The 18,428-nt window shown below is 41.8% G+C and overlaps 1 protein-coding gene across 2 annotated transcripts in view; it reads left to right on the top strand.

Annotated features, from left to right (window-relative positions):
• Window positions 1-18,428, top strand: part of ARHGEF26 (Rho guanine nucleotide exchange factor 26) — a 130,998-nt gene that overhangs the window by 54,632 nt on the left and 57,938 nt on the right. For both annotated transcript variants that reach the window (XM_065942705.1, XM_065942704.1), the window contains 2 exons: window positions 15,366-15,518; window positions 18,232-18,361. In XM_065942705.1, coding sequence (XP_065798777.1) covers window positions 15,366-15,518; window positions 18,232-18,361 — 283 coding nt within the window. The remainder of the gene's footprint in view (window positions 1-15,365; window positions 15,519-18,231; window positions 18,362-18,428) is intronic.

Genomic DNA, 18,428 nt, shown 5'->3' with positions numbered 1-18,428 from the left:
GTTTTGAGGAACTGCCAGTCTCGTCTTAAGTGGATCGTGTGTGTAGACAGTGACTGGCTTCCTTGCCTTCTCGTTAGTACCTCAGTTTAACCTTCAGCCCCATATCCTGTCCTTCACCCTCCTACCTCTAGATTTCTTTCCTAAAACAGAAGAAACTTCAGGGTTCTCTATTACTTAAGGAAGGAATTGAAGCTATTTAGTATGGCAGTCTGAGTTCCCCCCAATCTAGGCCCTGGCTACTGATATAAAATTTCGACTTCCACTAATTTTTCAGTTTCTGTGACTCTTTCTGTGTTAGGGTTTTCATTATACAAAGCCAATGGTTCTTTTTTCTTTTTATCATTATGCATTTATTTCACAAAATTTGATTTCTTTGCCTTCAGCAAAATCATGAATTTAGTTGTTATAATAAAGATTTTCACATAGTTTATATTTTCTGTTAACTTCAGTGATCTAAAGATACACTGTCCTATGTGGTAGCCACTAGCCCTGTGTGGCTTCTGAGCACTTGAAATATGGTTTGTTGAAATTGAAGTGGGCTATAAGTGTAAAATATACACTGATTCCAGGACCAAATATGAAAATAGGTAAAATATTTAATTAATAGCTTTTATATTGATTATATTTTGATACAATGTTTTTAATATACTGGTAAATAAAATATATTATTAGAGTTAGTTTCACCCCTGATTTTTTTTTTTAACTTTTTTAATATTATTACTAGGAAATTTTAAATTACTTACGTAACTCACATATGTGACTCACATTATATTTCTATTGGATAGTCCTAATCTAAACAATAATAAAGTAAAATGTCATTAGATTCAAAATACATGAAATCGGACTTCCCTAATGGGAAGACTTTTGTGGCTAAGCCTCCATGCTCCCAACGCAGGGTGCCCAAGTTCGATCACTGGTCGGGGAACTAGATCCCACATGCTGCAACTATGACCTGGCACAGTCAAATAAATAAATGAGAATAAATATTACTTTAAAAATTACAAAATTTAAAAAAAAATTACAGAATTTTAATATATTGTCATTAAAGTATAAATTAAAGCACATGCAAATTTTATAATTATTTATCATGGTTTCAGTAAAATGGTTTTCTTTTAAATCGTTTACAGTTATCTGTTTAGGTTAAAAAGGAAGCAGTAACTGATGATAGTGTCAAACTCTAGAGACTTTTGAGGGAGTAATGTCTATGGGATGAAATGGGCAAAAGTCATGTGGCACAGGGTTGGAATGAATCAGACCTCTTCATGTGGAAGTGATCTCTGTGATAATGAGGGGAAAGAGAAATGACTGGGGTGGGATATAAGATCGATGAGATGGATATTGAACTCTAGAACTGTGAGCAGCCTTTTTTCCAGCGTACGTCTTCACATTCTTTTCCATGATAGGTTATTACGGAACATCAAATACAGCTTCCGTGCGTGTGTACTCACTCAGTTGCGTCCAACTCTCTGTGACCCCGTGACTATAGCTTGCCAGGCTCCTCTGTCCACGGAATTTTCTAGGCAAGAATACTGGAGTAGGTTTCCATTTACTCCTCCAGGGGAACCCATGTCTCCTGCATTGGCAGGAAGATTCTTCACCGCTGTGCCACCTGGGAGGCCCTTATAGCCTCCTGTGCCAGGCAGTAAATCCTATTGTTTATTTTCTGAACAGTGGTGGGTATCTGTTAATCCCATGCTCCTAATTTATTCCTCCCCCTCCCCTTTTCCCTTTGATAATCGTGAGTTTTCCAAACTAAAAAAATAATACTAAGGAACTTATCTGCAAAGCAGAAACAGACGCCTAGACACCGAAAGCAAAATTATGGTGAGAAGACATTTTTTAATTTAATGAGATATAAAATTCTCAAATAATCAGAAATTTAACTTTAAAGTATTTTGATTCAAAGCCAGTGGTTCTTAAGCCCAATAAAGAACTGAGCTAATCCTCCTCTAATTTTGTCACTGATAAGTACCTATTACAATTTTTAGTAAGTTGATGAGGAAGTGTATGCCTATGACTGAGCAGATTTGGTGTATGGCAAGATGGATTTACACCTGCCCACCCAGACTTAATTGATGGAAATATAGGAGTTAGACTTGGTGTCCTTGAACAGAGTGGACTGGAAAATCGAGAAAGCTTAGTGGCTTCATTTAAAAGACATGTGAATTGTGTAAATTCACATGGGAGGGAAAGGAATTTTATTGCACTCGAGTAATAATTAATGTTAACTAGCACATACCTCATGCCAGACCACATTCTGGCCACTTGTTTTAATTCATTAAGTCATCGTGAGAACCACATGAGGTCATACCATTATTATTCCCACTTTACAAATGAGGAAATAGGTCATGGAGACATTAAGTAGCCTCAGGCTACAAGGCTAGCAGAAGACGGGTCGGGATTTGAACCCAGGCCATCTGGCTCTTGTAAGAGCCTGCACTTGTAACCAGTACCCTGCATCCATCTTCCAGAGGTGTGAGGTAATGGTACATGATAGCCTTGCTATGGTAGGTACAGTGCAAAATGGACTTCAGCTGGAAGTGTATTTATTTATAGATACTGTTATCTTGGAGTTTACTCATGAGATAAGAGATCACATACAGCTAATGTTGGAGAAAAGTATAAAGACTGAGAAAAAGAGAAAGTGGAAAGTCTGGTCTTTGGTACTGAGGAGGTTTAGTATTTGCACGTTCTCTCTTTTCACGTCTTCATGCTCCCCTACCAGTGACCTGGCCTTGCGTGTTTCTGGCTTCCCTGTGTTGCCACTGGTCTTGAGCTGATGACTGCGTGTTGCAGGACTGATGGTTGACCAGTCTTCTGTACTCAGCCCCTTTCATTTTAATAAATGCAGGAGCAAATTTATCATCGTCCCAGATCCACTTAAGACCAGGTTAAGAACTTGTTTACCCTGTAGATCATGTTCTTTGGCTACTTTGCTGGCCAGTGCTAATAACCATCTAAAAAGAAAGTATTTTAAAAATCCCTGATGAAAGGTGAATGAGAGGGTTGTGTGAGAAAGGGCCCGACTGGAGCCAGCTGCTGATAAACTGGAGCAGGTTTGAAAAGTGTCAGCAAAGACATGGAATTCTGTTTCCATCGTTCAGACAGGCGTCCTTTTTCTTAGGGTATTATGGCTTAGGAAACCAGCTGCTAGAGTTTTCCAAATTTCTGTGTCCTGGTTCCTTTTTCTTTTTGCTGAAACTGATGGTTCTATAGAAAGCATTGCCTCCTTTTAGGAAGACAACTTTTGGGGGCATATTTAATAAAGAAAAGTGAAGATGCGAAGCTTTGGGGCTTGTTGGAAATGTTACTCTTCCTTGTGGGTTAAATTCTGACTTGGAATACCGAGGGCATTACCTAAAAAGCATCTGGAGAGAGTGTCTGAAGGCACGCATGTCCTTCCCTGTGTTGATTGTGTTCAAGAATGATCAGTTCACAACAGGAAAGGGGGCTTCAGCATGAAAAGATGTTTTACTTGATATTGTCCCAGCGTTCTGTAGATTTATTCTCAGTGCTATTTCCAAGCACACCCAAGCATCCACATTTTCCTGGCTTATTTGTTCATAATTGATATTTTGTCCTCCAACTGCATCCACCAAAGGCCCAAGACTACTCGCAGTGGATGAGATGTACACAGTCCATTTGAGGGGGAAGTGGGGACCAGGGTGGGGACAAGGGTAGCCAGTGCGCCCAGCCAGCCCTCCTGCTACAGAGCTGCGAGCTCGAGTGAGGGTTAAATACAAAAACACCCTTCCAGGCGGCCAAGGGGAAAGGGTCATGGAATTGGTTATGTAACTGTCATCTAATAAAAGGAAACAGTCCCTCCGAAAGTCATAAATCTTTCCTAGGTTTGGAGTTTTCAAAGAATTTTGGCCAGGCGGTAGATTAGCAAAACTTCTTGAGTTACATGCCCTGCGTCTTGCATGCTGTGTCAGGAGCAGACACCCACCTGCCTCACTTGCCAGCCGTTAGGGCCATTCGGCCCTGCCCGCCCCCCTTGTGAGGACCCTGATAATTTAACTCACGTCTGAAGTTATTAACTCATGTTCCTGGGAGATACTTGTTTCATATTATCACCCTCTGCTCCTCTCCTTGGAAGTCAGCACGTTAACAGTGGGGCAAGGAGGAGTAATAGGAACCTAGTGTTGATTCAATCAATGCATTTATCAGGTCTGCATTCTTTTTTTTTTTTTTTTTTAATTAGCCCCAAATCTTTATTCATCACAGGGAAACAATGTTCAAGAGTAACACTAAGTAAAATTTTGCAATCAGGTCAGCCATGAAAAATAAACAATCAATTTTTTTCCCTTTATTTACAGTCTGTAACACACTTGAAGTTTATTGTATATTAGTAACCTTCAATTTTGTAATCAAAACAAATTTGAAGATAAGCTGACTGCGTTTCTGGTTAGGTCAGCAGATTGAAAGCAGTAGGTGAATTTCACCCCCATTCTCACCTCCACATCTGAAATAATTGTATAATAAAGATCTCTTTTCCTTAAGAACTTTTTATTTCGTAGTGAAGTATAGTTGATTAAGAATGTTGTGATAGATTCAGGTGCATAGCAAAGAGACGGAGTCCTCATTCTTTGTTAGGTCCTGGAAATCCAGGGATGAACCAGGCACATTCGGTCTTCACAGTTATATATAAAATTGTCGGGAGTGGGTGTGATTTTCTTTCAGATGGAAATGTATAGTTGTGTTCAGATTTTTAAAAACCATCATTAAAAACTGCAGAACTGTCCGTCATAGCCCAAGCGTCCCAGGCCTATGCCTACATAAGGCCTCTTCTCAGGGTGTTTTCAGACGGGTTCTGGCACATGCTTCCTGTCATTCATTAGAGTGTTATCTTCATTCTGAGTGAAGTTAAAATGTGGTAAATTCATGAGGAGTGCTGAAACAAAAGAATCGAGTATGCAGGTTACCATGGGAACAAGACCCCTTTCCTCCAGCTTCTGTGAAGCAGAGTCATATGAGAAATTCTTTAAATTCTCATTTTTAAGCAAAAACTGAGTCTAATGGTATTAAAATTTCAAGAAATTTAAAAATAGTATTTTTTTTTACTATTTGTTTGGTCATGTTTCTTTTCCCTCTAGCTTGTCTGTGATCAGTGAGAGAAAGAACTCAGCAAGCGGAGCCTTAACTGATGCAGGGAAGTCTCGGGGGCACTTGGTTCTGTGTTCGCTCCCTCGCATCCCTCCCCCGGCCCCCAGCTCCACCTTTCATCTCTGAGATTTGCTGGGCGCCCCGGACTGAAGGCATCTGTGGGGAGCTGGATTTAAACCTAGCGGGCTCTGTGTTGTGTGGTGTTAAGGATAAGAAAGAAAACCCTTCGTTTATCTCTTTCACCTCCATCACCTCTGTCCTATGTCCAGGTTGATTTAAAAGGTTTTGATAAGATGATAAGAATCCTTTAACAAAATCCATCCTAGAGATTTTTAGGATTAAACAGTAGGTCTCAGGATGGACATTATGGACATCTTTGTTGAGAATTTTTTTTTTTTCCTCTCACATTCCCAAAACACTTCTGATTCAGCCCTTATCCCTTTATTATCAATCCAGAGAGAAAAGGTCACAAGACACTAAAATGGAATGGAAAGAGATGTATAGTCTGCTGGGGAGGAAACCCGTGAGACCGTTACCAGATCAGGATGTAGGGTATTCTTATTGAGAAGCAACAGCCCTCTATTTCTGTTGAATTAACAGATTTCCCATCAGTGTGAGTCCAGTGAAGCATTCATAGGTGAGCTTCATCATGTTCATCATTGATTTTGATTGACTGATGATGGCTTGAATACAGATTCTGCACGTGGGCAGAGCACCATAATCTGTTAATGATGCCTGCCGCGGCTTAGTGATGGTATTCTTGCCGTGAGTTTGCTCTCCACAGTCCGCTCTATTAAAAGAAACCGTTTTAATGTCAACGTGACCACCACCAAAAATCCCCCAAAAACAAAAGACCCCAAACCCCCAACAAATGCAAACAAATAAGCCCCAGAGTTCACTTGTGCTCAGCAGAGTAGAAGTTCATTTTGGTGGAGTACAGAATGTTTTCTTGTTGCTCTGTTAGGAAAGTATTTCCAGGAGCACATAGTTTGCTCCACTTATCTGGAGTATTTCTTTGTTTATGAAGATATTTTTCATTATGCAATAGCAGTTTAGACACGTGAAACCCGCCTGGTATGGTACATGTCCCTGGCGTACGTGAATATGGCCCTCGCCAGCGCTGTACCACGGCCACTTAGATCGTCAGCTCATCCAAGGGAGGAAGGTGAGTTTGCTTTAGGCACGTGCATATTAATGAAGCAAAACGACCTTGAGAGGCCGCCCTTCCCAGAAAGGCACAGGGCTGCGCTGACCATAAGCAGAGCCCGGCTCTCTGTGCTTCCTCAGCCCGAGCGCTCTCTGCTGAGCTTCTCAGTCGCCTGGAATCCTCCCTAAACTGGTGAAGGTGGCGCCAGCCTGGCAAGGCTTTCAGCAAGGGCAGCTGGCACTGAAGAAACCTGGGCTAAACTGCGTCTCATCTTAGTGACCATACTTGTTGTTTAGATTCTAAATCCTGTCTCTCTTGCAGCCCCGTGGACTGTAGCCTAAGAGATGCAGGTTCAGTTCCTGGGTCGGGAAGATTCCCTGGAGGAGGGCATGGCAACCCATTTCAGTATTCTCTGCTGGAGAATGCCATGGACAGAGGAGCCTGGTGAGCTATAGACTCTAGCCCACCAGGCTCCTCTGTCCGTGGGACTTCCCAGGCAAGAGTACTGGAGTGGGTTGCCTTTTCCTTCTCCAGGGCATCTTCCTGACCCAGGGATCGAACCCGCCTCTCCTGCAGTGGCAGCTGGGTTCCTTACCTCTGAGCCACCTAGGAAATGCTGACCATACTTGTCAGGATTGTAAAAGTTTGTGCTGGGAGTGTGTGTCTTCACTGAGACCTTCACTGTGCCTAGAACAACTCTGGGAACTCTGTGGTCAGTAAATATGAATATATATTTACCAGTGAATAAAGCCAGGTAGGGGCTTCCCTGGTGGCTCAGAGGGTAAAGCATCTCCTGCAATGTGGCAGACCTGGGTTCGATCCCTGGGCTGGGAAGATCCTCTGGAGAAGGGCATGGCAGCCCACTCCTGGGTTCTTGTCTGGAGGACCCCCATGGACGGAGGAGCCTGGCGGGCTACAGTGCAAGTGGTCACAAGGAGTCAGACACGACGGAGCGACTGAGCGCAGTACAGCTCAGAACAAGGCAGAGACTGACTTCTTTGTAGGTGTCATATAAATGGCATTAGAACAAAATTCCCTGAGTGGATTCCCTCTTCATATTTACTGTTTAAAACACAAATTAGATTTATTCATGCATCCGTTGTTTAACTGTCTTTTATACTTCAGGTCCTATGGCCAGGCCCCAAGCATAGAGTGTTGAACAAAACAGACACGGCCTCTGTCCTCTAGCTCCCTTGCTAAGAGAGATAAAGGTAAACAAAATCATTATATAGTTAAATACAATCATAGTAGACACACCAAAAGAAAAGCATAGAGGTTTATTAAGACATAAGGTAGGGGGACCTAACCCAAGCCAGAAGGGTCAGGGAAAGCTTCTTGGAGGGGGTGAAAGTGAATCTGAGACTTGAAGGATGAGTGGGGCAGAGGGGAGGGCAGCAGGGGGTGGGGGTGGGGGGTGGCTGGGCATGACTCCCGGAGGGTTTCACCGGCCGCCCCGTAACCAATCTTTGCTCTCACTCTGTGGACCAGGACCAGAACACATCACCGGCTGCCGCCCCCCTGGAGGCAGCATCCAGGGAGGCGGTCAGCTCCTGCGCTGCCTCGCACCTCTTGCCACAGCGTAAATCCACTGAGAAAGTCTTTACTCTGTAGATGTGTGTAAATCATTTGTTGAGATAATTCGGTAGTCACTCTTAGGAAGTAATGTATTTCCTCTTTAAGGTCCAGCTATAAGCCTTCTTGCTGGATGTTCAGATTGAGGACTGGCCCGTAGTACCGGAGCAGTGGGTACTTGTGAGCAGAGGTGGTAGGTGAAGTAGTTCAAGCAGACTCTGGACTCAGAAAGGCTCTGCGTTCAAACTGAAGCTTGTTGTTTAGTTTTGACATAAGTTCGGTTAGCCTTGGTTTTCTTATCTGTAAAATGGGTTCATTGGTGGTCATAAAGTCAACTTGAGGGTTAAGTTAGATGAGGCAGTGTGTGGGAAGTGCTGGACGTGGCATAGTGAATGGTGGTCATCGTTAGCAATTGTTGGCTACTTGACATCCATCAAAGCATGTCATCTGTGCTAACCCACGGCAGAGATTTTGTTGGCTGACAGCTGAAGCCAGATTTGTTGTCTGTATTAAATAAGTGTTACTCTCCTCTGTAGATGAGTGGATTTACTGTCTCCAAAGATCTCTCAGGATTACTCATCCCTGACATGCCAATGACATTACCAGTTGAATTTGAAGAGCCTATTAGTCGTGGTATGGAGAGATTTATCCTCATATTGGTAGGTCTTTTCCGTCTACTACAGAAGGGAGAAAATGATGCTCACAAAAGTATATGTACTGAGTGTGTCAGAAGCGGCTCCTTCCCTGTTGACTTTGCTTTTTCCCTGAAAATGCAGTGCTACAATTAAAACCATCATTTGTTAAAGCAACCACGAAAGACCTAAAGACTATGCAGCCCCTGTAGTTATAGGAAATGTTAGAGAGGCTATAGGCTTCGAGCAGGCTCTGCAGATGTGACCATGTGGTTCTCATCTTGAAGTCTTCACCTCCTGGGAGGCTGGCCTGGTGTTTCTTGGTGGCCCCGAACTTTTCTCTGCACAGCCAAGGAGCTCGTCTGGAGGGGCTGCAATCATTTGCAGCCCTCCTGTGAAGTATGGATGTGATTAGGTAGAGGCAGAAGAAGCAAGAGGCAGTCACTTTCATTTCCCTTTAGAGAGGTGAAATAGATGCTGAAAAGACACATCTGTGAGAATTCAGAGCTACCGGCGGCTGGTGATGGTTAGTCAAGAGTCAGACAGGGTTAACCGGGGTGTCTGGTTAAGAGGCAGTGCTTCCAGGAGGCCTTTCCTGGTCCATCGGAGGTTTCTCAAAGTCTAGATGTTAGCGATGACATTAAAATTTTGGTAGGAAAAAAAAAAGGTTGTGTAACATGATTAGTTGTAAAACATGATCATCTTGGTACTGCTACAAAGAAGAAATAATGAAGGTATTGTGCCAGGAAAAAAAAATTCATTGGGCTGAAATAGATTTCCATTAAAGAGTTGTCCTTCAAGTAAGCCAGACTGCTTCAGAGACTGCATTCAGGTCTCACCCAGGGAATCAGAATGCTTTTATTTTTGCTTCAGATTTCATTTGGATCTCCAGCATTCTCGGTTATTGAAATAATACCTCATTCTTCAGTAATACTTTCTTGGCCTGTTGGTAGCTCAGCTCATTGAGTGAAATATGCAAATTTGCCCAAAATAACCATTAGAGAATTGAACATAGAAGGCTTTGAATTATGCCTTAATTATGCTCATGTCAAAATAAAAGATGGGCGGCTTCATTTATTTTGTATCAAAACAAGTAGCGTAAACAGATATTTCGTTAGTGCTTCATTTTTAATCTTGTACTTTGGCAAACTTTCAAGAGTGATAGATGAATTTCCCTTTTCATTGGGAAAAGCCAAGTTGCTGTTGTTTTTGGTCATATAGTTGCATTCTTTCAGACTGTAACAGTTAGCTGAAGACAAGAAATTGGAAGAGAGCTTTGCCTCTGAGATATTTCTTAGATTTACATGATAATGATCTTATGAATGGCTTCTTATTTTTTCCATTTTCTTTGAACGTTTTCTTAAATGACTCTTGGAGCTAAAAGAAATTGCAAATAGTTTGCATTTATATGAAAACCAGCTAAAAGTGAACTAGTCCTGGTTACATACTACCTAGAATTCCTGTGGCTCTGAATTCTCACAGATGGATATTTTCAGGGAAAATTAAACTGCGCTTTTCTTGCCTTTCCCTCTTCCTCCTAAGTTCCTGCCTTCATGGATGGCTTAATGACCCAGCTTGTTGCCCAGCTAGAAACTTTGAAGAGAAACCGCAGTGTCTTCCTTGACTTTTCCATCTAGTGAGTTTCTCCACTGTATTAACTTTCCCTCCACACTGTTACCCTAATGTGTCCTCTCCTTTTGGTTCCCCGTGCAGGCTTTATTGTTACCTGCCTAGGTGAGCATCTCACTGGCCTGCAGATGCTCTTCCCCACTTCTGTGTCAGTTGTCTCTGTCCTGTTGGATGATTTATTGGCATCAACATCTCCAGCAGGTTCTCTTTGTGCGTAGATTAAGTTCAAGCTGCTCAGTAGACAGTCAGACTTTGCAGTCCAGCTCAGGCCCACTTGCTTTGCCGCTGTTGTTCTCTGTCCTGTTCCTCCTGTGGTCGACATCTCAGCTTGCTAAACCCCACAGTTTTTCTGAATGAGATTCGGGCCTTTGCCCACAGGGTGTCCTGCGGCAGGTGCTCTCTCCCCTGGCCTCCTGCATTACCATCCTAATCGCTGATGACCCCTCACACCTTTCCTCGCCTCGGCCTCCAGCTGCACCGCCCTACACTGTCGTTTTCACTGTATGGCCCTGTCTTAGGTCTCGTATTGCAAGTGATTGGCTCCCTGCCTCCCATGGGCCACTCACCTCTGAGCATTAGGAGGTAAAGACCCATTTCTTACTCAATTAAGTTCAGTCACTTAGTTGTGTCTGACCCTTTGCGACACCATGGACTGCAGCACGCCAGGCTTCCCTGTTGATCACCAACTCCCGGAGCTTGCTCAGACTCATGTCCATCAAGTCAGTGATGCCATCCAACCATCTCATCCTCTGTCGTCCCCTTCTCCTCCTGCCTTCAATTTTTCCCAGCATCACGATCTTTTCCAATGAGTCAGTTCTTTGCATCTCGTGGCCAAAGTATTGGAGCTTCAGCTTCAACATCAGTCTTTCCAATGAATATTCAGGACTGATTTCCTTTAGGATTGACTGTTTTGATCTTCTTGCAGTCCAAGGGACTCTCAAGAGTCTTCTTCAACACCACAGTTCAAAAGCATCAATTCTTCAGTGCTCAGCCTTCTTTATGGTCCAACTCTCACATCCATACATGATACCAGAAAAACCATAGCTTTGACTAGATGGACCTTTGTCAGCAAAGTAATGTCTCTGCTTTTTAATATGCTATCTAAATTGGTCATAGCTTTTCTTACAAGGAGCAAGTGTCTTTTAATTTCATGGCTGCAGTCACCATCTGCAGTCATTTGGAGCCCAAAAATATAAAGTCTGTCACTGATTCCATTGTCTCCCCATCTATTTACCATGAAGTGATGGGACCAGACGCCATGGTCTTAGTTTTCTGAATGTTGAGTTTTAAGCCTGCTTTTTCATTCACCTCTTTCAGTTTCATCAAGAAGCTCTTCAGTGACTCTTCACTTTCTCCCATAATGGTGGTGTCGTCTGCATATCTGAGGTTGTTGATCTTTCTCCCAGCAATCTTGATTCTAGCTTGTGCTTCATCCAGTCCAGCGTTTCTCATGATGTACTCTGTATATAAGTTAAATAAGCAGGGTGACAATATACAGCCTTGATGTACTCCTCTCCCAATTTGCAGCCAGTTCATTGTTCCATGTCTGGTTCTAACTGTTGCTTCTTGACCTGCATACAGATTTCTCAGGAGGCAGGTAAGGTAGTCAGGTATTCCCATCTCATTAAGAATTTTCCACATTTGTTGTGATCCACATAACCAAAGACTTTGGCGAAGTCAATAAAGCAGAAGTAGATTTTTTTCTGGAACTCTCTTGCTTTTTCTATGATCCAACAGATGTTGGCAATTTGATCTCTGGTTCCTCTGACTTTTCTAAATCCAGCTTGAGCATCTGGAAGTTCACAGTTCATGTACTGTTGAAGCCTGGCTTGGAGAATTTTGAGCATTACTTTGCTAGCGTGTGAGATGAATGTGATTGTACAGTAGTTTGAGCATTCTTTGGCATTGCCTTTCTTTGGGATTGGAATGAAAACTAACCTTTTCCAGTCCTGTGGCCACTACTGCTGAGTTTTCCAAATTTGCTGGCATATTGAGTGTAGCACTTTCACAAGCATTTAGGATTTGAAATAGCTCAACAGGAATTCCATCACCTCCACTAGCTCTGTTCATAGTGATGCCTCCTCAGGCCCACTTGACTTCGGACTTCAGGATGTCTGACTCTAGGTAAGCTATCGTGGCTATCTGAGACATTAAGATCATTTTTGTATAGTTCTTCTGGGTATTCTTGCCACCTATTCTTAATATCTTCTGCTTCTGTTAGGTCCATACCATTTCTATCCTTTATTTCTTACTCAGCCTTCATTTAATGAAATAACCTCTCCTTGGCATCTAACTTAGCTTCTTCTGTATTGATTCTTGTTATTATACTGTCATTTCTTGGTATACACTACTAGTGGCAGAGTCAGCAAGGTTGAAATTCCACTTGTAGATATACATCCCAGAGAACTGAAAGCAGCCAGTCAAACAGATACCCAGATGGGGATGTTGACAGAAGCATTATTCGCAGTAGCTAAAAGGTGGAAACAACCTGTTCATATTATAAAGAAATTATAGTAAGTACCTACAATGGAATATTATTCAGCCATAAAGAAGAAAAGGTTCTGATACACGCCTCAATATGAATGAACCTTGGAGACAGAATACTAAGTGAAATAAACTAGAGAAAAAGTTGTGTGATTCCACTCACATGAAATATCTAGAATAGGCAAATTCACAAAGATCGATAGAAGATGAGAGGTTATCAGCGGCTGAGGAGAGGGGGGAACGGGGAGTTGTTGCTTTATGGGTGCAGCATTTCGGTTTGGGGTGAGGAAAGTATTTTGGAAATAGTGATGATGGTTGCACAATACTGACAGTAATTAAAGCCATTGAAAATGGTTTAAATGGCAGCATTTATGTAATATATATTTTACTACAATAAAAGATAAATAGTTTATATAATTTTTTTAAAAAGATACTGCCACCAGCACTCTTATGCATATGTTTCAACATGTAGTTAATTATATACAGGCATGTTATTTTCCTGTATCAATTATATTTACCATTCTTACCATCTTAATAGACAGATTTCTTGAAGTGAGGGACTAGTCTAGATAGGAAATAGCATGGTTTTTGTTTGTCGAGGGTTTGGAGTTTGACATTTTTGAAATTCTGAAACCTTTTAGAGAGGGTTTGATATTTTTTTTGAATGTTGAATAAACTCAGCGTGGCAAAGTGACATGAAGTCACTGACTGAGTTTTGAAACATAGGTGTGTTCTTCTGACCTGCTCTCTGATCCTGAGGGACGCTGTGCTTATTCAGCCTGATCCCATTGGAAGGGAGGCTGAAAAGTCTAGCATGCTGTGCTTTTATTTGCTCCTCTTGCTCTTTAAACAAGGAATTTGGATGATGAGGTCATGTGGATAGGAACAATATTGACTATTTTCCTGAGTCCTTTTTAAAGGTAATAAACATGTAGGTGCTTTCCCAGAATATAAATGTTAATTCTTCTAGGAAGTTAAAATGTATTTCTTTGTCTGGTAAGCTCCTTTGGAGACTTTTAAAAATTGAGTAGAGGTAATTCCTTGGTGGTGCAGTGGTTAAGACTCGGCACTTTCTCTTCACTTTCTGGGCACAATCCCGGTTGGGAAGCTAAAATCCCACAAGCTGTGTGGTGCAGTCAAAAAAAATAAAAATAGGATAGATAATGATGACAAGCTAATACAATTTATATTCAAATGAGTTTAATGTACATGTCAGCATGCATGCATGCTCGGTCACTTGGCTGTGTCTGACTCTTTGCAACCCCATGGACTGTAGCCCACCAGGCCCTTCTGTTAATGGGATTATACCAGCAGAAATACTGGAGTGAGTTGCTGTTTCCTCTTCCAGGGGATCTTCCCAACCCTTATAAAAATAAGATCTTTAACGTCTTAGTTGTTTTGTTTCTGAGTGCCAAGATTGTCTTTGAAAAGAACTGAGATATAAATGTGAGAAAATGTTAGCCCATATTTACCATTAATAATCTTGTATAAATTTCTGTTGTCTCATTCACTGTCTGTCTTGAATTTTGTATTATGGAGTCCACCCAACAAACTGGTAAGGAGCAATGACGTGCTAAATACCGAAACTAACCTTCCCTTGTACTAATATTCTAGAGTCAACATTAGACATTGTTGATTTCACCTTCTTCAGACTTGAGAAAACCCTTTAGTCCTTGTGTGAGAGTTATTTTTGATAGATTTTCCTGCTGCTCCGAACAGGGTCAGTAAGTGTGCTGTAGGGAAGTTCTCAGTTTAGGGTGCGTTCAGACTATCAGGCAGTCTTGATAAAGTGCAGGTTCAGACTGGGAGACGTGAGGGGTGAAATTCTGCCTTTTAGATAAGCTCTTGAGTGATACCAATGCTGCTGGTCTGTGGGCCAGAGGAAGAACAGTCTGTTTCAAATATCTGAGTTTGCTACTTTGTTAAAATTGGACCCAATATAAGGTTGACAGAAGAAATGCAAGACACCCAAGATGTCCTATACAGTTATTTTGCACACAGTTGTATTACAAAATTATTCATTGTTTATCTGAAATTTAATTTTGACTGGGCTAGACACAATATAGGTACGTGTGAGTGCACATAAGGCAACTCTAAATTGCAGTCTAAAGCATTTACAAAGTCATTTAAGTGTCATGTATTATGTTAGATGGAAACGATATGATTATTTTTATTTGGAGAGAAAGGCCCCATAGAATTAGGTCTGTTTCAGACTTAGTTTTTGGGCACTTATTTAGGTGTTTTGCTCATATGCTTTTCAATACAATACTATATGTAAGGATTAATGCTGCACCCCGTCCCCAAGTATCTAGGGAATTCTTGAAAAATAGTGAAATCTGTACATTCCAAAATATACCTGAAAGCATAGCAATGTCCTGGACTAAATGTTTTAAGCTAGCCGCATGCAGTAATGGGCTTCGCTGCTGGCTCAGATGGTGGAGAATCTGCCTGCAATGTGGCAGACCTGGGTTTGATCCCTGGGCTGGGGAAGGTGATGGCAACCCACTCCAGTGTTCTTGCCTGGAGAATCCGTGGACAGAGGAGCCTGGTGGACTGCAGTTCATAGGGTCACAAAGAGTCAGAAACGACTGAGTGACTAACACTTTCATATGAAGGAATAAGACGTTAATATGGTAGATTTAAACTTAGACTGTTTTATAGTTTTTTTCTTGTATTTTTTTGGCACCATGTACTGCTGGTATTTTCAACCCCTGTATAATAGCATTTCATGAGGATAATCTGTTGTCTATTAAAGCATATAGAAAGCAGTGTAAATGCATTTCTTTTTTTTTTAGATTCTTTACAGAGTTGGAAGCAAGACATCAGAATAATATCTTCATAGAGGACATAAGTGACATTGTGGAAAAGCACACAGCATCCACATTTGACCCATATGTGAAATACTGCACAAATGAAGTCTACCAACAGCGGACACTGCAGAAATTGTTGTAAGCAGTACTCAATGTTGCGGCTTTAATGACCTAATCATGTTTTAATTTGGTCACATTGATTGAAATTCATTGATCTCTTAAATTCAATGCCTTTTGGGAAGAGAGGTGCTTTTGGGCAGGGGTGTTAGATTAGAAAAACCCAGCCGTGGAGAATTTTCCTTAAAGCTCTTCTGAAATTATAGCTTGTTGAGTTTCCTTGTTTCTTTTTTTTAATTCCTGCAAGAATTTTTTTTTAATTCCTGTGGGATGGGGGAGGGTAATGATGATGGATGATCATCATTCTGAATGGTGAGAAGGTTGTTCTTTAAGCTGTTATCTATCTGGTCATTAAATATTTTGCCTGAGGCCAAGATAAAGTTCTTGAACTAGTGCCTAGGAGCCGAGTGGAGTGTCCTTTAGTATTCTAATCTTCCTCCATTCAAATAAAAACTCTGTATTTAGTTGTTTATGGGAATCACTCATCTTTTCCCTCTGGATGGTTAGGTGTGAGGAGAACAAGGATGGTCTGAAGGAAGGCTTTTTTTTTTTTTTTTTTTTTTTTGAGTTCTTAAAGGCTCTAATTGTGAAACAAAAAAGAAGTAAACCTTACATTTCCACACACACCTTTTCCGTTTGTTCTGTTTAGGTTGCTGAGAGTTTTGGTGTGATGGATGTGCCATCCCTAGCCGGAAAGGCATTCAGCAGTGGTTCAGCGATGTCTGCATTGCGTTATTGGGGCCGGGGCTTGTTTACCCCCAGGAGCTCCGCGTCTGGCAGTACAGTCGGACATCGCTGTAAACTCAGCTTGGGGGCTGACTGGCTGTGGTCATCCTTCTGTGAGCTGTGCTGTTTATGACTGAAGCGTGGCACGCTGGCCAGTCTCTAGACAATGTGAGAGACCCCTGGTGATGATGACCTCATGGCTCCTTAGAGAAGCAGCCCCCACGTGGGTGAGAAGGGCTGATGATGCCCCGTTCCCCCGCCACATCCTCCTTAAAATCTTGTACAGGCAGGGAGGAAACCCCACAGCTGCCAGCCCTAAATGAGGTTAGTAGCACAAAGCAGGATTTGTCCGCACTGCCGGACATTTTGTCCTGGACTAGTGTTTGCTGTGGAGACTGTTCTATACTTCGGAGCTCCCCAGGCTCCTGTCCACCAGCTGGAAGCCCAGCCTCACCTCAGCTGTGATAACCAGAAATGTCTCCAGACCTTACTGATGCCCTCATCACCCCTCATCCGCCATGGGAACTGCGATGTAAAGGTTACTCTTTAACTGTTGTAAAATCCAAGTGACAAGTATAAAAGCCAAAGCCAGGAATTAGAGCTAAATTAAGTTTTGTTTTGCCAGATTAAAAAAATAAAAATAAAAAAAACTTGAATAAGTACTGCTGTACTTTATGTAACTCTTTAAAACTAAAGGTTTTATTTAAATTAGCTCAATGATATCGTCATTTGAGCTTTCACATGGAAATTAGTAGTTGTGTTTTCAGAATGTAAATTTACCTTTGGGGCTGTGACTTTGAGCTTTACCTGCACTTTGGAATCTGAAAACCAGCAAACACACAATGCCCCGGGTCCATCATAGACTCAGAATCTTTGGAGGTGGCGGAAGTGATTTAAATATGCAACTGGTTTAAAGTTTAATTCTTTTTTAATTTCCTAAATTTTTTTTTCAAAGTTAGCAGGAAACTTAACTCCTCAAGTTTAAGAAAAGGAAATTGTAACATTTCTGAGTACTTTCTTTTAACTTGCTCTTCTGGGTATTTCCCGATTTCTTTCTAGCAGCCTTGAAGCAAATCATCTAAGTTTCAAAGTATAAATTTTTGGAAAAAGGTTTCAGTTGCCATTACCCTGCTTCTTGGCCTCCGTCACCCCTCACCAGGGGCTCACAGAATCTGGGGTCAACCCCTCCGCCGCGTCCCCCTCACAAGTCACACTGTAACGCCCCAGAGCTCCCCTTAGGGTGAAGTGAGGTGACAGAACAGGAGATGCCATGTCAGGGACCCGCTGAAAGTCGGAAGACCTTGGTTTGACTTCTGTCTTCACCGAATGCTAGATGTTTTATTTGGAAAGTTGGGGACCTTGCTGAGACTCCACATTCTTACTGGAATCCCCTTCAAAGTTACGTGGATGGTGCCACATGAGACCCTTCGTGTCCGTGTATCTTGCTAAATTCCGTAGAAATGTTGTGGCAGTGTTCCTGTTGTAGCATCACTGGGAGAGGAGGGATATTCTGGCTGACATAGTCAGAAGGCTTTCTGTCTTAGAAGCTTTGGAAAAGTCCAAAGGCCTCCTAGTAAGTAAATCCTGAGATTTCTTTCTTAGATTATTATCTCAGGCTAGAGACGTGGCTTAAAACATATGTGTCATTTTTTAGTGGAATGTTTGCAGATGATCAGATATGAGATGTAGTGTGTATACTAATTTTTAATGTATACATTCACCATTATGATACCACTGCTTTCTTCATTTGTTTACTTTCTACTTCTAAAAGTTTCTGGCACCTATATTTTCATCTTATTATTCTTATTACTACCTTAAACTTATATTCAGTCTTGACTGTCAAGCGATGAAGCCATCCATGTCCACCTATTATGTGTTTATGTTGTTTATATATTTAAAAATCATTGATAATCTATAAGTTTATCATAGTGTTTTATAATACATTTTGACTTGCCTCTTACCTTAAAGAGGAAATACTTTGAAGTTCTGTCTCTTTGTTTTCCCTCAGAGCCACCAACCCGTCCTTCAAGGAAGTTCTGTCCCGAATCGAGTCCCACGAAGACTGCAGGAACCTGCCCATGATCTCATTCCTCATCCTCCCCATGCAGAGGGTGACCCGCCTACCGCTGCTGATGGACGTAAGATGTGACCTGCTGTCTGCTTCCTCTGCCGGTAGCTGTTGCTGCAACAAATCCAATTAAGAAA

This window comes from Muntiacus reevesi, chromosome 8 (assembly GCF_963930625.1).
Source record: "Muntiacus reevesi chromosome 8, mMunRee1.1, whole genome shotgun sequence".
In the NCBI taxonomy this organism is placed as follows: domain Eukaryota; kingdom Metazoa; phylum Chordata; class Mammalia; order Artiodactyla; family Cervidae; genus Muntiacus; species Muntiacus reevesi.
The sequence above is the reverse complement of the archived record's forward strand: the minus strand, read 5'-3'. Positions and strand labels throughout refer to the sequence as shown.